The following is a 25,626-nucleotide window of genomic DNA, read 5'->3' on the forward strand; positions in this document are numbered from 1 at the left end:
ATTCTCATATTAAGAATATAAATTATGACAACGTTAAACTACTCTAATAGTAATCTGATGTTGTAAAAGGTGCGGTTCTATGGAATAGAAGCGGGCTAATGCAAACAGATTTGATTTAGAAATATCTGTATGCAAGAGCAGAAATACAAATAAAGTGGTGTAAGATATCTTTCTAATTATTTTAATTAGCCTGTTGCTATAAGTAGTCAGAATGGAGAAATACTCGTATTAGTGAATTTTCCTACAACATCGATATTCCATTAAGGTTACAATTTAAATGGTACGCAATACTGTGATAAATGAAAGCCTAAACTTAGCACCATCATCGTAAATCTATGAGCTCTAGTAATTAAAATTTTTTCAGCCAAGAGCCTCTAATAGCTATCTTATTTCGATTATCATACTTTTTAATGGCAAGACCTAATATTTCGGACTAGTTTTGCTGATATATTAATTATTTATCAACAGCATTTTCAATTAATTACATAGGTAAAAAACTAAGGGTCAACTAGTAGAAAGCAGCAGTCTTAAATTAAAAAATAGACAAACATACTTGATTTTAATCAGTTTATCATTTTTAGTCACATTTTCCGATGTGATTGAAGCGCGTTTAATGATTAGCTTCCTTAGCACTACCAGGAAAATGATGCTATTTGCCTATAAGATGCAAATTATGTATTAATACCTTCACAATTACACAAGTTTTGAACATTCAGCAATTTTTAACATTTTCAAGCTAAATGATCATAAATTCATAATAAATACCAAAGTTAAGATCAATATTGGAGTAAAGAGTGCCAAAAACATGCTACTATTGTAAGATATCCAGCACCTGAAAAATAAAAATGCCCATAAATGAATGAGATATACTTATTCAAGTATATCGCGTTTAATTAAAATGTTAAGAAAATTAAATTGAAAAGTAGAAAATGTTAAATACTACGAAATCTATGCAGATTAAAGTAATAACCCTTCATCCAAGCCATATTGATTAATATGAGTAGCGACGGTTATTCCTACTATTAGTGTTGGTATACCTTAAATTCATGGTTGATAGAAAAGTACACTTAAGCTTATCATTTAAAGAACAGAACCTACGAAAAGTCGTTAAATATTCAAACTTGCGTTAAAGACTTACCCCATCCAATTATAAAATAAAACCTCGATTTATTACGTTGATAAATAGCTGCCGTTATCATAAAGTAGAAGTATAAGCCTTCGACTGATATCCAAGTTAAGGAAGCCAAATAAAATAGGTGAAACAAGATGGTCGATATCTTGCACAATACCTATTTAATAAAGTTGGATTCAATTAGCTCCATTGCTTTATAAATATTGAAACTAAATCTGTTACATAAATTATCGTATATTTTGATATTATTTTCCAAAATAGAACTTTATCTTTACAAGTATTGTGTAGTATCTATACGTTTTAAAATTAATAGCTGCTTACCTGCCCTTTAGATGTACTAATTCCCAAAATTAAGGACATTTGAGCGATTAAAATGGCTACGATCAGATTCTTTTGAATCAAAGATCTTTCAGTATTTAGACTAAAGATAGATTGGAAAAAATATAACGTTAATATGAAATTTCTTCGGATTTCTATTTTACAAATGCTTATAATATCTAATCCATATGCTAATCATATTTCAAACCTTAGATATAAATAAGTGACTAAGGTCACTATGAGAATAATGATGGAGGCACCAACAAAGACATATGCCAAGATCCGTAAAGCTTTTAATTTTCCACATGGTTCTATTATTTCAGTCTAAAAGATAGTTACTACCTTTAGAACTTATTCAAGAGCTTTTAAATCACATTCAATTCACTTACTATATACTATAGCTAAACTGTATATTATCAATTAAATACTGCGCAAAACGACTTTATAAAATAATATACCTTAATATTATGTCGCTGTAAAGCAAAATGGGTCAAATGATTGCAAGAACAAACTGTATAATTTGCGGCTCTTTCAGCCACATGACATCCTTGAGAGGACCATTTACTGCCGAGAAGAAATTTAAATAAAGCATATCAAGATAATTAAACATTTCAGTATTTTTTCATTCATGCTTCCTAAAATTAAATACTCTGCAGTAAATAGCACTATTAATCTATTCCAAGCCATGGAATTGTTAGGTTATTATTATATTGAGAACAATATTCAATATACTTCATGAAGGAGAAATCTGTAGCTATCTGATCGGTATCGCAAGTTTTAAAAAGATTAAAAATTGTAAAATGACTCTAAATCGAACCTAAGTGTTAGATTCCAAAATACGCAAGTAAAATTGGATGATTCATTCGCTGATTCATGATCAAATCGGTAGCGAAATTCTCTTTCATTTCCGTTAAATGCCGATTTAGGATAGACCGTACATGAAATAATAGCCGATAAATTTCTGCAGTGTAAAATTAACCAAAATGATAATTTAATGATTAAAAGCTTTTAAATTTGCTAACACTAGATACATAGAAGTTGGTTCAACCCTATTAATTATCAAACCTTGTATTGGTGAAAACTTGATTTAATGTTGGCATAAGGCCGACGCTGATTACAACTTTGGAACCTAAAGCAAGCATTAAATGTGAAGCTCTCTAGTACCTTTTTCAATTTCCAACTATGATTTTAATTTAAACTTTCAGCAAAAGGATACTTCATCTCTGCTATAGTAAGAGTTATTCAAATTGTTAAGAAAAATGTAAACATCTGTTGCTAGACTGCCTTACCTGTGCTTATTGACCTATTCGATAAATTTAAGTTGATGCTTTTGTCCGAAGTATTATTTGCGACCAGTTTTGCTCTATATCCTTCAAATGTAGAATCAGGCTGAATGGCGGAAATATGCAATTCTAATTGAATCAAGATATTTTTATAAGAGAATTAAAATTCTGAAAATGGGTAAAAATTAAAAATAAATATACTGCTATTTGAATTAACAGTAATTGCCTATTATTTCCGATTTAATCACGATTTCTTGTCCAACTCGAAGAGTTTTCGCTATTTTAGCTTGCAAATCATCTGAAGCTGTAACTGCTGTTGTAAACAGCTGATTCTTAATCGTTGGATCCTATCAAATTAGTACAATAACATTCATAGTTAATACTACCTCTACATTTAGCACTTTTTAAAATAGATAACAATTATTAAGTGAGCTATATTGATAAATTTAATAGTAAATTTTTAAATTAATTTTAATTTATTTCAACGAACCGGTATACTTGCAACTTTAAGAGAAATTTTCCCTAATTCTCGATAATAAACCTTTAGAAAGGTAATAATAAAATATGAACATTTAATAAAACTCGCTCGACATAATAATGTCTTACTTGGTGAACTCTATGCATGTTCGTTAAATTGTGCTTACTAACGCAGTACCGGCACATGTAAATAAATTAGACTGATTTTTTAATGCATGAGTACGAATAGAGAATCTTGAAGGCGTTTAGTAAGATTTACCTTAATTCAATCTGATGTTAGAATACTAACAGATGATACTCCAATTATTCAGTACAGTAGACAAATGAAACTATATTCTCAAAATATATTGCAATTGAAGAGTATTCCTAGCTTTTAACACCTTCATGTTTATATTAGCTTACTTCTGTAAATTTAGTTTTGTAGGCTAAAGATGTGTTCTGAATTTGAGTTCTGGCTAAAATTTCTTCCAGATGGTTCATTTCCTGACTCAGAACAGCTGGATTATCGCTTATGGTGTTTTGTTGCAATAAGATGATTCCCGTTTGAACAGAAATTGTGTTCTAAAGTGTATAATGGAAAGAATAGCTCTATTAAGAAATGTATTTTTCCTTCCCTCAAAAAAGTTAATGTTATGACTTCGATTTTAGTAAATGTATCTGTACTATAGAGAGTTCTGGATTTTCGATGACAATATTTGCAAGTTATTAAAGCTTATATTGACTAAAATAGCACAATAAAAAGTTTGTCGTTAAATATATTACTGTATCTCCCTAACCATCATTAATTCTAAATCTTTGGCTTTCTACAAGGGCTGGTACTAACGAGAAAGCATACAATTAGAAACTCGTTACTTGACTTACATTTCCTGTCAAGATAGCTGAGGGAATACTTGTTCCTGTTAAGATTGTAAGTGATCATTTAAAATCAGTAGATCTTAATCTACTCTACGTTGGGCGTAGGATATTAGATTAATAGTTACTAAAAATAGAAGTTGTAAGTAACCTTACCGTTTACGATCGAAAAAGTCACTGGCTTGCTGGGGGTACACGCTAAAAATCGATTTATAAGGTTAGAATGTGATCGTGACATTAAAGCAAAGTTGGACTTTGCTATATTATATATCGTATATGCCATAAATACTACAGCTAATAGTGATATTTCGGTTTATTTTCGTAACTTAGATGTTGCATGATACTATTTCAGTCTATACCTCCAATATTAAAAGTCATAGAGCTATTGTCGGGATTATCGAGCCGGAAACCCCAGATTGATTTTTGACCAAAATTACCCTTGAAACGATCTATTCGGAGCATGGTAGTTGATCGTGCGTATGGAATTTCGTAAAAGTAAGGCGCTACTCCAAAAGAATAGCCACAAGCTGGTCTCCTAATACTAACTTTATACCATAGCATACCGCCAATTTTATACAGGAAAAATCCAAATAGATTAACTCCATTGGATATAAGAATTAGCTGAAATGTGTTCGTCTACATAAGTAAAGAAATGATTTTAAATTGGATTTACAGTTTTAAAATGGTAGAATATCGCCATTGATAGTCCTGATAGATATTGATTATTGCCTTCGTACCGTTCTCAGATTAACGTAATAATTATAGGGCGCTGGTAGCAAGTCTTGCCATGTAATGATAACCACCTGGCTAACGTTAAAGCTATCAACAGTCCTGTTAAACAATCCATAATTTGTTGAACTAGGATTAGCACGCATATAATCTTGTAAAGCAGCAACATCGTTGGCAGCTCTTTTAAATATTCCTTTAGCTAATGCTGATTGATCTTTAAGAGTATATTCGTGCATAAGGATGCCAGATGTCTTATATCCTCGAGCATCAGCATCAGAATAAAACGGAGCTATTATGGGGATATTTTTAGGAGAAGGAAAGGTTAACGGATAAGGATTTTCATATTTCTTGCCAAAGCTGACATATCCATTGACCGATATCTAAGATCATTGATGTAAAATGAAAATCGATAAATAATCACTCGAAAACACTCAATCTAGAGTTAGTACGATTTCATTACACCGAAAAATTGAAACCTACGTAGAGATTTTTATAACATGACCCTTCGATTGGGATTTCATCCTTTAATGGTAAGCTTACAACATCATCTCTTCCGCTACCGTGTACGGTCTCCTCGTAAATAATAGTATAGAAATCTACAAACCATAAGAAAGTAAGGATAGGTTAAGGCTTTAATCAATCCTCGAATCGATGTCGATGTGACTATTTTGAAGCGTTGTTCATTCTAACCTTCGCAGTAAGTACCATTGCCGTGGTAGCCTTCCCTACACTGGCATCGAAATGAACCAGGTACGTTTGTACAGCTAGCATCTGCTGAGCAAGAACTGGTAATTTTGCATTCATCAATATCTATTATAAGAAGATTTAGAAAGAAAATATTATGTCGGACTTATGCAACTTGGAGATACTAGTCTATAGACATGGAAAGAATTTGCCACTCATTCCAATTATTCGAAATATTTAACCGATTTAAGATGGCACAAACCGGTATCGCAGTTTTTTCCAGTCCATCCAGGATTGCAATTACATGAATATTCCTCTTTAGTCTTATTACATTTACCGTGTATACACGGATTAGGCAAGCAAATATTATTTTCTATAAATTGAATTAATATTTTGAATTCGTTCCGTTCTCAATTATTTTAGCATCATTTAATAAATAATAATTTCAATATTCGATCATGACTAAGGCAGGATTTTATGCAGTAATGAAATTTATTTGAAAACTACCTTCACAAGTACAATTAGAATTATTTGGTATTGGAACACAAGAACTACCAGTACATGCGTTGCTTAAGCACTCGTCGATATCTACAGAAATTAAAAAAAATTGATAAGTGATTCAGCAATTTCTAACTATCCATTAAATAGTCATACACACAAAATATCTAAGTAGAGAAAATACTTTTCAAACCTCCATTTGTAAAATAAGATGAATTAGTTAACGAGTTATCTAATCGAAAGGCCCAAGTCGATTTTAGGCCAAAGTTTCCATTATAGCGATCAATCCTTAACATTGTGGTCGATCGAGAATAGCTGATTTCATGATAGTAAGGTGTAACACCAAAGGAGTAACCGCTAGTAGGACGTTGAATACTCACTCTATACCATAACATTTTACCAATATCGAAGTGAAATATTGAGAATAAATTAACACCATTGGAAATTAATATCAGTTGAAAGGTATTGGTCTAAAGTGGCAGAAAAGTTTGAGGATGTTTTAGTTAAAATTCTTTAATTAAGGGCAAAGCTGCATTATACCTATACTAATATAATACTAATTGTAGCATGGCGGAACTTGAATATTAGTATTACTATCGCATTATGCTTATTCAAGTAAATCTAATTGCATCAAGTTTGCATTCGGTGTTTAAAGTAATTGTTTCTTTTAATAGCTTAAAATAGAACATTTACCGTATTAGCTGCAACATAATAGGTATAAGGAGAAGGTAATAAACCATGCCAAGTAATGACTATAACATGGTTTGCTTGAAATCGATTGACGATATTATTGAATACACCATACGTGTTGCTGCTTGGATTATTTTTGACATACGTTTGAAAGTGAGCTATATCGTTGGTTGCCCTTTGTAAGACTTTATTTGTTTGTGTAGAATTTTCCAGTAAGAGATACTCTTGCATGTAAATTCCGGAGGACTTATAACCACGAGCATCCGCGTCAGCAAAGAATGGAGCTATGATCGGAATATCTTTCGGTGAAGGAAATACTGACGGATAGATGGTTTTATACTTTTTTCCCAGGCAAACATAGCCATTGACAGAGACCTAAATTTTAGCAGTAAAATTTTTTTAGAACATAAACAATAGATATCCAAGACGGAAATTGTTTACTATGGACCTATCTACAGGAACATCTTCATTATTTTCTAATACTTATGATGAATTTATATAAAATAGCAATAATTATTGAAATGTTGCATCTTACATATAACTGTTTAAAGCATGAATTGATGAAATTGATATTCTTCTTTAAAGGAAAGGCAGCAAGTTCATCATCTGCATTTCCAAAAAAAGCATCTCCAGCTTGTAAGCCATAGGGATAAGGTGTAAAAGCTATCATTTTTAATACCAAGATAGTATTGAAAAGCATTATTACGTACCGTACCACATCAGAAATAGAATTAATTATTTTTAGAATATCCTCCTATTAGATTATGGCACATCATGTAAATGGTTCTCAAACCGAATTGCAATTAAATTCACCAACTATATTATAGTAATATGCAGGATTACCTATTAGTAAAATCTTATGCAGTCATTAAATGTTGGTAAAAGTGAAGCAAACAGCTGATCAGTACTAAAACTTTTAGCACTATGGAATGAAAGGTATGCTTTGATCCCTTAATTTAATGCATACGATTCAAAGGGTTAATTTTGATTGTAATTTATTGTTTTCATTTGTCAACTGACGATATGCCAATCGATGAATCATGCTATTTACAAAGCCCATTATAAAAATCGCCTTTATACGAGAAACTCATAGTCTGAAGTCAATATTATTTAATTATCGACATTACTTCATCACACAGGAAGAGATTCTACTGGCAGCTTTTCGTAATAATTAGAAACGTATTTCCTTCGATCTTTTATGCAATATCTACGTCCTATTCATAGTATTTGTGACGAATTAGTAGATTTGCTTCCTACACATTTTTAAGGATTCGGAAATTTCTAACCACTTGCAGAAAATTTTAATTTATATTTTAGAAATGATCGAGCACAGTCTACCCTATCGGTTGACTATTTGCAACTGCTAATTTTAAGCTTCATAACTGTTCATGTACACCAGCTCACGGATTTCCAATAAAACTACTCTAAACATGAATACACTATATACAAAAATGAACGCTGTAGTAGGGTCTAGCTAGATATTACTAGATTTTGATTTGTTCAAATTATAAAGTGATAACTATATAATGAAGAAAGCAGCAATACAGTTACAAGCAGTAACAGGTTTCTGACAAAGCTACTCCAATCATGAATATATCCCAAAAGAAGCATGTAGTAGGTTCTAGATGTTACTATATCTTTTGATGCTCAAATCAAATAACAAACAACAATAGTTTTGTAATAAATTACTAAACCGCTCTATAGTTTACCGCCGTCTGTAAATTTGCATTGAATAGCATGACACGTCGATTCTTATAAAGCTACTCTAATTACGAACATGTGCCAAAATGTACTTTATAGAAGGCTCGAGATATTACTCCGTCTTGTTATATTCAAACCAAACAAATCAATAGCTTTGTAATTAGACACTAAACTGCGCTATAGATTAACGTCATTAGTAAATTTACATTGAATATTATGGCGCTTAGGTTCTGACAAAGTTACTCCAATCATGAATACGAGTGCGTACCGAAATGAACTCTTTAGTAGGCTCCAGATATTACTGTATTTTGTTATGCTCAAATTAAAAAATACTAGCTACGTAATAAGCGACTAAATTGGACTATAGTTTACCGCCATTAGTAAATTTACATTGAATTGCATGCCATGTAGGTTCTGACTAAGCTACTCCAATCACGAATACATACCAGACTGAATTCTGTTGAAGATTTAGGATATTACTGTATCTTGACATGAGTAGGTTCTAGCTATTAAGTAATCGCTTTGTATTAAACTATTAAAAAGCCCTAAAGCTACTGCCAGCTGGATAATCATACAAAGCTTCTTCTGTCATGAAATAGAAGATAGAAAATTAGATGAGTTAAATAACAGTAGAGTGCTTTCATGATTTCAGCTAGATGCTAATAGTTTTCATTTCTTTTGAAGCTGTCCATGCTGGAGGTTTGTGCAGGTAATCTATTCAATTACATTGTACAGTCCATTGCATTTAGAATTGCAACAATTGTAGTTTTCAGGTCGTTTTGTATTTGGTTGATAATAAAAAATAATCGTCTAAAAGCTTTGATTCAAGTTGATAACGACAAAATGGAGCCGACGCATACTTTTATTCTTAATTATCAATCCTTCAACGGGTTACTAAGTAACCATTCTGTGATACTTCAAATTTTTGAGACAAAACTAACAAAAGCGAGATAAGCACAAGTTTCATGGGAAGAATGTTACTGTCTAGCTCGCCTGTAGTAAGGTAATGACATGGTTGTTGAGCTATTTTACTGGCTATGATGGTACTTCATGAATTTGAAAGGATCTATAGATCAATTATTCTTTCTTGAATGTCTTCACTTCGTAACGAAGTTTAATTAATATATTCTATACAATTTAATGTAGGAAAATCATCAGCTAAAGTGAATAAAGTTGATGAATTAACTTTTAATTTTTTTCTATTTTATCTCTCACTTTTTTACGAATCCCTTCATTCCAAAGTGCCGTAATAATACTTATACCTTATAGCAAAATACTCTAAAATAGACATTATTTTATCTCTGCAAGGCGCTCCTAATTCTAGGTGTAAAATGATGACAGTTGTGATTTGTGTCCTTGTACTATTTGAAAATGAATTTATGGGAAGATTTAATTTGATTTTCTCTTAGGTACATCCGTTAATTAAATTTAATTTTAAGCCGAGTTAAGATTGAAGTGCAAAGATACTAGGGCTAATTGTTTGCTCCACTAAATTGAAAGATATCCTAAAATAGAAAATCACAGAATCGAAACTTGTTCTAGAAATAAATTGAAAATATAAAATATCACTTGTTGAATGCTTGAAAGCACTCTTGCATCCATTAAACAACTATACAATTATCTATCAAATATCTTATACAACTAGAATTGTAATAATATCATCAAAGCTGTAATATCATAGTGAATGTTAATGCTACCATTGATATATAGCGTAGATGCCATAGCAATTGATATTAGAAGACTGCAATAAAGTTATAATCAGGATTATCACAATTGGTGTTGGTCAAATATTTTACATGTCAGGTTGTAATAACTTTAATTTTAAATGTCAACTCATTTGAGTTATGCAAAGAATGCAATACAGGCAATAACTTACAGTTCGAAGCAGAAATGAGCCGGTGACAAGAACCAAGGTAAAATATAAATATCTGTATGTGTATTAGAATTAGTATTAATTGTTAATCAATTTGGAATAGGCAATGCAAAGACATGAAAATATGCACGTAAAATTTTTTATGCCGGTCAATTGATGGCCTATAAACTTCTTTAAAGTAAAACCAGTATAATTCGAATACTTGATTATCGTGCGTAAATAGATTATTTTGAAGCTGAATTTGCTAATGCTACGGTGTTGCCTTGTCATTAGGATAGTTTAATAAGTACAGTAGGAGCAAGTATGAAGAATATCCATATTTGTAGTGCTAGCTAAGATAAGTAATGCCTTAACGTGGATGTGGTTTGTAAAATTTCATACATAATTGATATTGATTGTTATTGTGTGATAGATAGCAGTAAGATGATTCAAGTTCTAGTTGATGATAACTGAATTAGACAACCTACGAGCTTAGATTAAGATTAAGTATGAGTAAGAGATTCAAAATATTTACTGATAGAAAAGCTATGTAACGAATATCTCAGTTTGAGATGTTTCTTCTAGTAAGGTATAATAATAATACTGTTGTTGTTTGCAAATTAGACGGTTCCTATATAAACGGGAACATTTGAGTTGAGTGGTATAGTAAAAAGTTGTAGATGTATCTTTGCTAATAAAAGTTTTATCTTTACAGTATTTTGCTGTGTGTGTTAAACGTTAAGTAAAAGGAAGTTTAAGTCAGCAGCAACTTATAGACTTTTACTGTACGTTACCTAGTCGCAGAAGTGAAATTGTGACAGCTAATGATTACTTTGTAACTTACCCAAAAGTGTAGGAAATTATAGCGATAGAAACGTCGAGTCATGATTTTTTTCAACTTTGTAAAATGTTGTAAGAAAATCAATATCAAGAACTTACTATTGCAGTAAACTAATTCTAGATGTATACGTGCATACATATATATATATATACTGTAATGTTGGAACTATGAATAGCCAAATGATTGCTTTTTGTCGCCTATTTACTCAAACAGGAGTTGCGTAAATCACAATACAGGCAACTGTGTGTTTAATCAAAATATTTCTGAGATGAAGCACGTGATAATTACAATGCTTACATCTATAAATGTATAGAAGTAATTATAATATGTTAATTACTATTGATTAATTTTAATTAAGCAAATAATTTACACTATAAATAAGAATAAAATTAAGAATAAACACCTTTCAGCCTTATAATACAAACGCATGAATGATTCATAATAAATAATACCAAAATAATGCATAATGTGCAGGATATTGTAAAACGATTGAAGCTTGGTAGTTTCAGTGATAAAGGCCATTTTGAAAGTACTATTCCGGTAATACACTTTTAATAAGATTTGAAGGAGTTGACCAAAGATGTTACTTAGTAACTATTTTCAAGCGGATCTAATAGAAAGTTTGTACTAATCCAATTTGATAATCATTCATAGAAGGTCTAATAATTAATTATATAATTATTATGCATGTAACTCAATTTTATGGCCGTGATAGTAGTTACTAACCATAAAATTTAGAAAGTTGCCTGTAAGAATTTATAATTTACAAGGAAAAAAATATTTTACTATTTTAATTTTAAATTAGAATACCTCGTAATTGTTACAAATTAAACACATAATATGATTTCATAGTTAATCTAATAATCTTTGATTTTACTATTGGAAATTAAAATTTCATAAGCTAACGATATTATTAAATCTTAATTGTAAAGAAAGGCATATGACATTATATCTAATAAAGATTATCTCATTGTTACAAAACAGCATTGCAATAAGATAACGTAATCCACAATCAATCAGTCGATTCCCTGAACTACGTATCAGGGAGCAGTATCTACTCTTTCAGGAACACTTTTCTTATACTAGTAGACTACAAAAAGACTTAGACGCCTCGTATCTTACGTTAAACACTAATCATAAGAGCCAACTTTATTACACTATTTATCGCATTTATATACTCCTTTACAATAGCAAAGACATCCTAGTTAGTAATATTAACGTTGAAACCTGATAATGAATCAAAAGCAAATTTTATCTACTGCTACCTAATGAAGCCAACAGTATTTACGAACATAGCCATCAAATGACTAGTACAAAATTATCAGCTTACAATATATTCTAAATTAGAAACTCTTCATATAAGGGTAAATCAACAAAATTATCCCAACGTAGATAATTCTACTGTAATCTCGATATTACCGTGTGTAAATAATAAACAATAATATTTAGCCGTTTATATTACGTATTGCTTTGCTCCAAATAGCAAACTTTGTCAACATCGCCCATTTCGTAAAGAAAGAAGGCTTAGAAACAAATGGGTAAATTATCTTGTAAACTAGTCTTGTAGCTGTTATAGGGTAATTTTAATAAGTAAAATTAATTATCCTATAAAGTTGGTCAAATAATTTAAAGTTTCTTAGTCGTTATACCCGATGTAGACTAAATGGATATTTCATTGCGAATGAAATATATGATTGTAACGATTCCTTTACGAATGGAATAGCATTCTCCTATTTTAATTGCATTAGTAAAAGCCATGCAAGGGTGTTTGATTTTACTCTTAGATATTTACAGCTTGCAGTTACAATAACATTATATTCCGATCAGAATCTAATCCTAAAAATGATGAATCAGCTTATAAATTAAATACATCATTATAATTTAAAAATTGGTAACAATACCAAAATATCTTGATGAATAATATCACGGTAGTTACTAGAGTTTAAAAAGCTATATTTAAGTTGGATTGATTTTATTTTTATTACATATACCAAATTCCATAAGTTAATATTAAATTTGAGGAGTAATTCTAATTAGATCCGAGAATAATCAAATGTAAAATTTCACTTTACTTGTACCCGTATACTGTACTTGCTTTACAGTTAACGTATCTACGTGTAAGTGTTGTGTTTAAAGGAATATTCTTTCTTGTTTTTGAAATATGAGGGTGTAATCTATGCATGAAAATAATAAGACAGCCTATATACGTGCATATTATTGTAATCAACCTAATTTGCCAATTAATATGCTTTCACTGCTATCATCAGGTGAATATGTCACGCTGAAATTGTCAATCAAAATTATTTCAAATCATAACTTACCTATGGTAATAATAAAGTACAGCAACAAAGTATCATTGTTTTGTTTGTGCTAAATTTCTGCAGTAACTTTCAAATTTACCTTAATATTGTACTAACGTTAGCATAATAAATGTAGCTTCTTAATTAATTATGTCTACTATAATTGTAGCATGATTAACGGCAACCGTATCTCTTCATGATATCGATTATATTTTAGTAATTTGAGTAATAGGTCTGTCTGTTGGGGCAGGAGACTATATGATAAATGTAATATAGCTTTAAGTATAATATTTATCTTTAAAGTTTATTTGCACACAAAATTGTATAATTTAAATCCAGTACACGTATAACTATAAGCACGTGATATCAATGGAATGGTATGTATATCGGTTGCGATTATCGCCCAGCTGTTAATTAATTGCTGAAATAATCCTTAGTGAATAGGGCTATCAAGACCGAGGTTGTGATATGAGGAGAAAATATAAAATAGGTATCCTTCTGTCACAATTTCACTTCTGCGACTAGGTAACGTACAGTAAAAGTCTATAAGTAGCTGCTGACTTAAACTTCCTTTTACTTAACGTTAAACACATACAGCAAAATACTGTAAAGATGAAACTTTTATTAGCAAAGATACATCTACAACTTTTTACCACATCACTCAACTCGAATGTTCCCGTTTATATAGGAACCGTCTAATTTGTAAACAACAACAGTATTATTATACCTTACTAGAAGAAACATCTCAAACTGAGATATTCATTACATAGTTTTTCTATCAGTAAATATTTTGAATCTCTTACTCTGTTGTGACTCAGTTTGATCTTTACGAATTTACGGAAGCGCGCGGAATTTCTGCTGAGCCAACTACAAATAAATTTCTTTTCTTTTCTATCGGTGGTTGAAATCGACCTTTATTAACTACAACTAACCAACTTACTAAGTCACACTCGAACCGACTCCCCAAGATAGTAAAAGCGCCTCATTTATATACTCTAACATTGGCATGAATATGCATAACCTCTCTAACATTGCGATAACATTCTTGAGATATCATTTTTCAGTATAACACTATTGACTAATAAACATACTTGTACTGTACAACATTAATTTATCATTTACCGGTACAGCAATACAAGATAACGGTAACAACTATGCATAGTTAAGGATATTAATCCTTAAGAACAATATTATCTAGCGATGCTAGTCTAGCAGTCGCGACATACACATACTTAATCTTAATCTAAGCTCGTAGGTTGTCTATGTAATGAAATGAAAAGTGTAGAGATCAAGCTACAAAACTTCAACAAACTTTGATTCTACTTTCGTTCCACTCCGGTCGACTTAGCAAAACTTTGACACCAAATAAAATTTGGGGAAATAACCGAACAACAATTTATTACAAAACAAACATGGAGAGAAGTATGAACCGAACAACCTTACAAATACTTAGCTTTAAGTATTATTAATATAAATGACAGACTTAAAAACTGCCAACGAACAAACAACCTTTCAAAAAGAAGAACGTTTTAACTTACGACAATTCGACCCCGAAGGCCTTTCAAATTCAACAAGTTCTTCAAATAAAATCTTCTTCTACTCTCTCTCTAAATTTTCTAATTGCACTATCATTTATAGGCTTCGTAGAGCCGTCTGAGGTATTTCAAACTAAACATTTGCTAACCAATCGCTCTTAAGATCCGTTTTAGAAAACTACTTTGCACCATTTAAGAAAACAAAAAATTATTCAAAGTTCAGACACAATTTAACCTACGATTCCCTTACAAAACACTATAAAACTAACAAGCTAACTATAAAAATACATCAAACTTCATTTCTAACATAATTTCTATCATTAATACACTATAAAAGTCTAAAAATCAACCTTTAAACATCAAGATTTAGTCATAAAATCAACGTTCTAACTACATAGCAATCAACACAACCTCTGCCAATTTCCATCTTATTTTCTATTTTCCTCACTAAATCTCCTAATGTGACTTCAAGTCACGTCATAAAATTCCAAAGTTTCAAATTCATAACAAAATGTCCAAATCTCAAAAATCAACTCTTACGATATTTTTCACGAATAAAAGTCCAAAAATTAAAACAGAAAATTATAATTAGGACATAAATTAAAACAGGAAAATTATATCGGACATAAATCAGACCGGTTCCGAAATCCGAATCCGAAAAATTCGGTTTTTATAAAGATCACAGTAATCGCTTATCAAAAAAATTTATATGACTATCACGACTACTTTTCTGACATTAGTATGGCTGAGTATTGACAGTTGATGTTTTAGCGTCAGATTGTACGGTAACTGTACGATTATAGACTACATTACAGTACTTTATCGTCATGTTATAAATCCCCTTTCTCTAAGGATAGGGTTTTGCTACAAAGTCAAATTCCTTTACAATTTGAATAGACGATCAAACGCCCTTTCTTTAGATTAGGCAATTGCTCTCGGGCTATTTCTATATTAATCTATATAATACCTTGTAAAATAATGAAGAAGAAAAGATGGCGACATGATGATTTGGCAGGGTAAAACTTAAAGACACTATCGCTTTCTAGGTATTTTCTATAGTAAAATAGTACTAGTTACATACTAAAAGCTATAAAGGACTCTACTTTTAGTCCTTTACTACGTCTAATTCAATTATCATCAACTAGACCTTGAATCATCTTGCTGCTATCTATCACACAATAACAATCAATATCAATTATGTATGAACTTTTACAAACCACATCCACGTTAAGGCATTAGTTATCTTAGCTAGCTTTACAAATATGGATATTCTCCATACTAGCTACTACTGTACTTATTAAACTATCCTAATGACACTGTAACACCGTAACACCTTCTCCATCGTCGATCCAGTAAATCTATATCGTATCTTAATATTAAGTAGGATTTACCTACAAATATTATTTCTGTACTGATATAATCATAGAACATAGGGGATACGCGTATTTTATAGTGTGCCTAACTATAGGATATTTTAGCTCAATTCAGTACTACTCAACCACTTTTTCTTTCTTCATTCATTATTATTAATGTATCGATGCAAAAAGATATGATTCTTTTACTTGATTAAATAACAAAAACTCTACGCCTTGAGTTTGCTATCGTCACTACGATGATAAATATTATAATACTTTACGTCTCAAGCATCCCTAGATGGCTGTTACAATTCAGTCTTTGTGGCATGGAAACGCAAAATAAAAGTCTTTACGTAGCTCGCTGGCATGAACGTCTTTTACCTCTCAAATAGGTGCTCAACTAAAGGTAGTAACAACAAGGCTTTCATGAGCACTTTTTTAATTGCTCGAACGATTAATATCTATATAGTAACCATCTTGCTTGTAAATAACTCTAATCCAATTATTAAGCTTTACCAAAGTATGTTTCTTCGAATACATTATCCCAACATAGCTGTTGTATTAGTAAACAATCTTAACATACTGCTCATACGTAATCCTAATTCAAGCAAGAATGCTGTCTAATTCAACTACCCTGGACCAGGATTTAATCATCTTATTACTTTCTAAACATAAAATAATCGATATCTAATATATAAGTTCAGATCTTAAATTTTGATTATAATAATTGGTAGAAGCCAGCTCGCTATCATTCACATAGTGTGTGCATTTGTAATTTTTACTTTACATGATTTGCGAGAAGGCATTAACTATCACGTCTAGACTTACAATTATAGACTTTGCTATTTCATCTTCGACTACAAAACTACTCGACGGGTAAGACAGTACCTTAGCACCAAATCGCAATTCTATATCATTGTAATAGCAACGCAGAATTTGTCTATTGCGGATACGTTGTGTAGCTGTATCTCATCTCCTAAATTATATAGTTGAAACCATAGATCAACTCCGGTTACTTGATGCTTCTAATTTTACTAATGCACTCTTTTAAACAAATAAAATTTCTTATCAATGTATTCAAGTCGCTTATGATTATATAAATCAATTAGTAAATTTTCCAGATTCGCAAATGATTAGCTTATAAAATTCCACGAATGACGCTATGATCGATAATAATAGACGAAATCAAAAAGTCCCACTTAATGGAAACCTTGCTATATCACCGCTAGCAACAGAAGTACATATATGCACATGTTTGAACCCTAATTGAAAATTCTATCAATCTGCACACAATAGCTCTTTGTCTCATATTTATTGTTATCTTTCTGTTCCGCAAATATTTGCGTATTTTTAAACTGTTACGACTTAATCCTGAATTTTAGGTTCAAATGACAAAAAAGGCACTAATTATGGATATATATATAACAACTATTGGGTGCCTTATGTTACAAAATCAACTCCAGCAATACACAAAAATTAAAAATTAATCACCATTACTTCTTTTCAAGGGCAAATGGCAGCTATTTTCTACACAATAAATTGCTTATTCGTAATCGGTTACCATAAGTGTTATAGGTATGAAATCGAAATCAAAGTTGCCTATTGCTTAAAGCGGACATTAATATTTTGTATATAATAGTAAATTTATTAACAGAACCAAAAGCCGCTACACAGTAGCGTGTAGTGATATATTTAATGTGGATAATTTCAGAATAACTGAATAGATTTTCGAAAAGTAGTAAAAATGAAAGTTGGTATCATTGCCTTAAGAAATTAAGCCGGGATGAAAATTTAGATTAAAATACATACTTATACATTGTTATATTAGCAATTAAATGTTATTAAAAATTGATAGTCGCAATGTATCTATAGTAGCTAGCACTTTATTTGTGTCTGATACTTTGTCTAAAAGAATGCCTAAGTGATTTTCTAGGCACATATGAACCTATAATATGGGAAAATAGACAGCAGTTATTCAAATAGTCAAAACGAAAAAATATGTAAGTATATATATAAACCTTAGTAGCTGACACTCCACGTCTAAAATGCTTACTTGTATCGAACTTTGATCCACTAACTTGATTCTGACTGTCTTCATCCATATCTCTCCGTCGAAAAGATCGCTAAAGATGATACAAGATTGTAACAGTTACTTAACTGTTGAAATATCTTAGTAAAGAGTCAGAATATTGCTACATACAGCTGTTGACTTAGGCTACATTGCGTATTCAAATTAAATATCAATGAATATCCGGTTATTTAGCATTATAGCTAACGTAATTACCATAATTCCGTACTTCTGACAAACCATATAACTGACATACGGACAGTTTAGTTACAAATAATAGAAGTCATTGCTTGCCAATATTAGATATGTTCGCTACTGATAACAACTTATTAAGTATTGCATGTGGACTGGTATGAGTTATGTATCCTAGATGTGAACTGCATAATACTATACCGGGTTAGACATTGATGGAAAAAGTAATTATATCTTAGCTCTGCTATTCTCGAAAACGGCAGTAAAGTTTTTTATTTTATTTTCTGTAGATTTAAAATTATTTTCGGAGAATTTAATTTAATTTCTTTTAGATTATATATTACAGTTAAATAGGTTTATAAAAGTATATGGAGTGTACCCGTACCAAATAAGTTTTGCCTTTTCTGTTGCTAATGGTGGATGTAACTACAAACTTTCGTCTCATGGTTGAAGATAAGGCGTGTCTAACCTAAGGTTAGTTTACAAATTCGTAAGAAACGAAATGAAATTCAGTAACGAAGGGAATGAAGCAGAAAACTAGATATAAAATATGATTTATATTGTCGTACGCACTCTACATAAATCTGCAAGATTTTCGCAGACTATGTTTAATACAGTATTCCGCCATACGCACATTTACGAATACGCAATTTATGATTGTATTCTAACCTCCGAATTTAGTAGGCAATGAAACAGAAGGATGAAAAGGCCCTAATTAGAAAATAAATTTTTAATATTAACGAATCAATGCTCATCCGATGGACTTGAAAGACTTTCGCTGTCCAGTAATTCTGGTATTCTAACTACAGAAAAATTTGTAGGCCGGAACCACTATTTGTTGAGCGATTAATGCTTTAATTATATGTGTTTATAATTTCTAAATACGTAGTGCTTTTGAATTATTTCTATTCTGTTGCAGCAGCTTAAGATGCTTTCAAATGACATACTATCTTAAAATGAATATAGACCTGTATGTAACCCATATTCACCTGAAAACTATTGAATATAACAAATAAGTATGCAAAGATAATGGTTTCTTCTGTCAGCGGTATCAAACCAAAGACCCATGTCAAACCAAGAATGGGCAATAAAATTGCGGTAGCTTTTACAATTGATCTTTGAAAGAAATTAGAATAAACTAGTTATCTAACTTAATGATTGAATTTGCCTGGCAAGTACTTCACAGTCAAATTATATTAAAGCAAAAAAAGCACTTATAAAAGATCTACTCTTACTTGACTTTTAGTAGAGTGGTGTTTTTTGTCACATTTTCGCCAGCAACGGATCCACTTTTAGCAACTGATATTTGTATCACCGCTACCATGATGACTGCATTCGCCTTTTGAAGATTAGAAATAAGATAATTGATTCATACCTTATGGTAGTCTAACGTCTGATCCAAAGGAAATTACTGTTTTACGAATACTAAAAGTCTTAGTAATATTGAACAATACTACAATGTCTTAAATTCAGTTAGCTTCACTAACCGCTAATACTCCAATGATTGGGCCAAGGAAAGACCAGATCATGCCATCTGCGTAGGAAAGCCAACACCTATTACATACGTATAAATGCAATCAATTGGTTGGATGCAAAGTGCGATTATCATTACTTTACGATATGTACGTGCAAGACGCAATAAAATGAGGGTCATGTTAGTTTATTTGCTAGGGTATCCAAAAGAAGTATGAATTCATTGAGCTGACTATATTAATATAGTACAGTATGGTATCTATGATTTATATGCAAAATTTACCCTTGAATAAAACTTACCTAGCGTCTTTGCCGTAGCCATCCCATCTTATAATTGCAGTTGAAGTAACAATAACACATGGTATACCTGAATTAAGAAGTGTCTGAGGATGAATTTTAGGCACTAATATGTATATATATATACGTGTATCTGAATATTAATGAGCATATCTTTATCTTAAATAAATGAATTATTTATCAATCTGATACAAAATTTTAGTTCAACATACCCCATCCAATACACAGGTATAGCTTAATTTTACTTTTGTGATTAAAGACAGCAATGATAACAAAGTACAAGTGCAATCCCTCGACAAACATCCAAGTAAATGACGCCAAGTAAGAAAGATGTAGCAAGAGAGCTGATATCTTGCATAATATCTAGATCGTAGTATCATTAAGGATAAAGTGGTTAATTATAACAGAAGAACAATAACTAAGTTGAATTACTTCGCAAATTTTGATACACGGTTATTATGATATGATATCAATTCTATCAATTCAGCTTTAAACAAACTATTATCAGAGTAAACTTATTATATCTATAATTAGATACTACCTCTGTACGTGTATTCCTTTAAAACTACAAGCATTTGATAATATTTTTAAGAAAGTCAGAAATATATTATATTGAAAGATATTGAATTCTCTACATAACTTTTATGGTATTAGCAAGTATAAAGTCAAACCTTGATTTCTGCGGCGTTCATCGTTATGATTAACATTATTTGAGCGAGTATTAGCGCAAGAATAAAATTTTTATGAACGAAAAATCGTTCAGTATTAAGCCTGAAAGCGTGCCATAAGCGAATAATTAGCGGTAGAAAAATGATTCATAAATATGCAAGTCCATACGTTATACCTTTCCTATAAGACTGTAAATTGCATTTTCAGTTATCTGAATTAAAAGTAATATTACTTCCTCATGTACCTTAAAAATGTATAACAAAAAATTGTGATTGCCATGGATATAATGGAGAATCCAATTCCAATGTATGTTATGAACTGTAAAATCTCCAGGTCCCGATCAAATTTTGTTAAATTCACCTTCAAAAGAATCAAGAAATTCAATACATATAGGAATGTGGTACTAAAGTTTAGACTGATAGAGATGACGTTCATAACGTATAAAGAGAAACTGTAGGCAAATTTGCAAATGTAAGATATAAATCAGACATTAAACATAAAATTTCTAAATACCTCTGTTATTTGCAACATAATGGCAAAATGTGTTAAGTGATTACAGGAACAAACGGTATAAGTCTCAGATTGATTCACGATCAAACAGCCATTTTTCGACCATTTCCTATTTGCATTTCAAAAAAAACAATATTTAAACCGATTTGAGCATTTCTATACACAGATTTGGTATCAACCAGCAAATTCTGAAGCCATTGCATTAACATTTAAGCACGCTAAAGTAATCAATGTGTACGTATTTATTAGTATTTACCAAAAATGCAATCATAAGGTTAATACAATAGGGAAAAATAAAACTAGATCGAAAGTAAATCGCTCCTTTGCAAAGCATTCGGGTGACTACAGTAAATACTGTTTTAATAGAATACCTAAGCGTAGTATTCCAAAATACGCAAGTGGTTTTAAGCTTTTTGCCTTTAGGTTCATAATCATAACGATAAATGAAAGGTCTTTTGTATCCGTGAAAAGCCGATTTGGGATAGACGGTGCAAGATACGATAGAAGACAAGTTGGTTCTTGAATCACTAAAGAAAAATAGTTATGTATCTTATTAGGCGTAATTAGGTATTTAATTACTACAATAAACACCATATCAAGTAACCTATACGTTTTTTTTATTCTTATTTATTGTGTTACAGTATAATTACTTGAAATATCCAAATATTTCATTAGGAGCTTTTAGAACGCCAACACTGACACTGACAATTGCACCTAAAAATTACGATCACATACTTTAAGCTTAGCAATAACGCCTCATTTTTGTTGATCTAAAACTATCGCTTTCGCATTACCAATACTTTAGGCGTAATAAGAATTGAAAGCAACTAATTTACATCTATCCTAAAAGTTTCCATTGCTACTAATTATATTGAATATTCCTATTAATTATCATTACCTGGATCAAGTGATTCTCTAGAAATATAAACTGATACCGAACGTTCACTACCCTGATTAATTGGAAAAGATGCATAATAGTCGTCTACAGTATGGTTGGTATTGTTGACATCGCCAACTACGTAAGCTGTTGCAATCAAAATAGTTAAGGAATTACCATAAGATTACACTCTTGGACGCTAGCGAAAAACACTTGTAATTAAGCGTTATCTTGAGATATTATATGGTACATGATAATGTAGCTTCAAATCCTTACCAGTTTTGCTGTTAGTAACATTAATTTTATCTCCATTATTTAATGTAGGCGATAACTTGTCACCTAATTTATCCATGGAGACAACAGATTGAGTCGCCAGTGCTCCATGAGTGTGACCATTCTGCAATGATTTATTGTTGCATTATTATTTTTGAAAGCAATTTGTCATAATAGCGATATTTCGCTCTCCTCTATTTCCGTAAAGCTGTTATTACTGTATCAAGCTCCAACATACCGAATGGCCGGCGGCATAAGCGGATACTTTGTCAAATCGGTCAATGTAAGCCTGTCATTAGAGAAAGGCGTTAATAATTAAGATAATTTACAGGACCATTGCGGTCATACTTTTCATTAATAATAATGGCTGCAATCGTTGAGGAAAATGCATTTATTTTTATAACTGAAACGATTAAAAATTGGCGACCATTCTAGCTATTGGACGAAAATCTGCAATTGTTATTCATACTGACTTCATAGCAAAACAACAGTAAATTTTGCAGTAAAGATAAGACGTAGTAAGCGGTCAGTAGTTTGAGCAACATTGATACTTACTGAGGCAAATTGAGTTTTATCACGATGACTGGCATTCTTTAAGATGGCTTCCACAACGAGCGATTGCATTTGATAATATTGTATCATAGGATCTGAATAACCTTGTGCAGAATTACCTAAAGCCAGTGGTATATGTAATATTGTGGTCACATTCTGTACTGGTTTAGTATTGGGAACCTAGCGATTGATATTTCATGTCGAGTTAGTTTATAGACCGGTATATCAGGTCAAATTGTTTCTAATGCACAAGAGTACATAAATGTCAATAGCAAACCGGGTTTTGGAAAGGTACTTTCGTCGTTGCTGAACCTGTAGCACTACTTGTACTTGCTGCTGCTATATCAGAAGAAATGGAATGATTGCGATTTAAATAAGCATGACTTGCGATTTCCTATCGATATTTTTACACTATCATTATGACACAGTCTACAATAGGTACTGCGGGTAGCCTTCAAATCATTTTATGAGGTATGCAGTACACTGTCGCTACCGAAGAGCTTAACATATCATTTATGCTGACGTTGCAATACAACTTTATGCGCATATAAACCGATCAACTTCCAAATGGAAATTCTAATCAAGTTTTAGTTGATAAATGTAATTTAATCAGATGAAGAAGTTTTAATATCCGATTATAAATTTGGGTTTGGCAGATATTCGTAGAACTGGCTATCATGATGAGCTAATGTATGTTAATACACAGCTTTCATTAGTACGCATACCGCTAGTGGTGGCCATTGGAGTAGTCACTGGCGCGTTAGTGGAGGGGATACTTGTGCTTGATGGTGCAGTATTGGAGCTAGTTACAGTAGTCATGGCTGTAGATGGCGTTGTCGATGGTGCTGTAGTTGGCAAAGTAGTAACTTTAGTAGTCGATTTACTGGTTACTTCGCTCGTTGTTCCAGCCAAAACTGTAGTTGTTGCCTTAGTGGTTAAATCGGTTGTTGCTTTGTTGGTGGTTGGCACAGTTATGGTAGGAGATGTTGAATCTGTAGTAGCGGCTGTTGTTGATCTTGTAGAGGGCTGTGTCGTTTTTGGAGTAGAGACTTGAGATAGGCTTGCATTTTGAGTAACCTCAGTAGTAATAACACTTTCACTTGCAGTGGTTGTTTCCATGGCAGCCAGTGAGGTGGCTTCAGAAGTCATCTCTGTAGTCGCTTCTGTTGTTCCATTGGTAGTCTCCTCCAAGGTGCTTTCCGTAGTTGTTTCTGCTGTTAAATCTGTAGTATTTCCATCAGTTGTACCTGTACTCCAATCGGTAGTTGCTTGCATAGCAAAATTGCTGCCTGTGGTAACTTCATTACCGTCGTCTGTAGCAGCTTGGCTAGTAGCCGCTATGGCTGCCACAGTGTTCTCAATTCCTGTGCTTGTTTCTGTAAATGCTTCTGTTGTTGCATTTGACGATGCTCTAGTTACGTCAGCCGTTACTCCAGTCGTTGCTTCAGTCGTTGATGGTGTCGTCGCTTCCGTAGTTGCTTCACTTGTTGATTCGGAGGTCGCTTCCGCAGTTACTTTAGTCGTCGCTTCGGCAGTGACCACGGCAGAGGTAGTTTCAGTAGCTGCTTCAGTCACGACCTCAGTTGCCTCGCTAGTACCGTTAGTGGTTGTTTCAGTCGTTGCTTCAGTCGTCGCTTCAGTCGTCGCTTCAGTCGTCGCTTCAGTCGTCGCTTCAGTCGTTGCTTCAGTGGTTGTTTCAGAGGTTGCTTCAGTCGTTGCTTCAGTCGTTGCTTCAGTCGTGGCTTCAGTCGTCGCTTCAGTCGTTGCTTCGGTCGTTGCTTCAGTCGTTGCTTCAGTCGTTGCTTCAGTCGTTGCTTCAGTCGTTGCTTCAGTCGTTGCTTCAGTCGTTGCTTCAGTCGTTGCTTCAGTCGTTGCTTCAGTCGTTGCTTCAGTCGTTGCTTCAGTCGTTGCTTCAGTCGTTGCTTCAGTCGTTACTTCAGTTGTTGCTTCAGTTGTCGCTTCAGTGCTCGCTTCAGTCGTTGCTTCAGTGCTCGATTCAGTCGTTGCTTCAGTTGTTGCTTCAGTCGTTGCTTCAGTCGTTGCTTCCGTGGTTACTTCCGTTGTTGCTTCAGTCGTCGCTTCAGTTGTCGCTTCAGTTGTCGCTTCCGTCGTTGCTTCCGTCGTTGCTTCCGTCGTTGCTTCAGTTGTTGCTTCAGTTGTTGCTTCGGTCGTCGCCTCAGTTGTCGCTTCAGTCGTTGCTTCAGTCGTTGCTTCAGTCGTCGCTTCAGTTGTTGCTTCAGTTGTTGCTACAGTTGTTGCTATTGTAGTCGCTTCAGTCGTTGGAACAGTGGCGTCTTGTCACAAGTACGTAATAAAATGTGTATCAGCGATATACAGTATAAAATGAAATAAAATGAATTCTAGTGTACTTATTTTACGATGTAATATGAATTAAGAGAGAGAATCGTTATCCAACTGAATATTGCAATTTTCTACTGCTCTAATGGAGCCGTTTAATGCATCGATTT

General features: G+C 32.3%; 1 protein-coding gene across 1 annotated transcript; it reads right to left on the minus strand.

The window, feature by feature from the left end:
• Nucleotides 1–957: 957 nt before the first annotated feature.
• Nucleotides 958–21,549, minus strand: TRIADDRAFT_33101 (uncharacterized protein; the record flags this gene model as incomplete). The annotated part of the gene is made up of 5 exons (XM_002117806.1): nucleotides 958–1,037; nucleotides 20,490–20,640; nucleotides 20,949–21,048; nucleotides 21,179–21,273; nucleotides 21,436–21,549. Coding segments are annotated over 5 exons (540 nt in total), but the record flags the coding sequence as incomplete, so codon positions are not given.
• Between the last annotated feature and the right edge of the window lie 4,077 nt (nucleotides 21,550–25,626).

This window comes from Trichoplax adhaerens, genomic scaffold (assembly GCF_000150275.1).
Source record: "Trichoplax adhaerens TRIADscaffold_30 genomic scaffold, whole genome shotgun sequence".
NCBI classification, from domain to species: domain Eukaryota; kingdom Metazoa; phylum Placozoa; class Uniplacotomia; order Trichoplacea; family Trichoplacidae; genus Trichoplax; species Trichoplax adhaerens.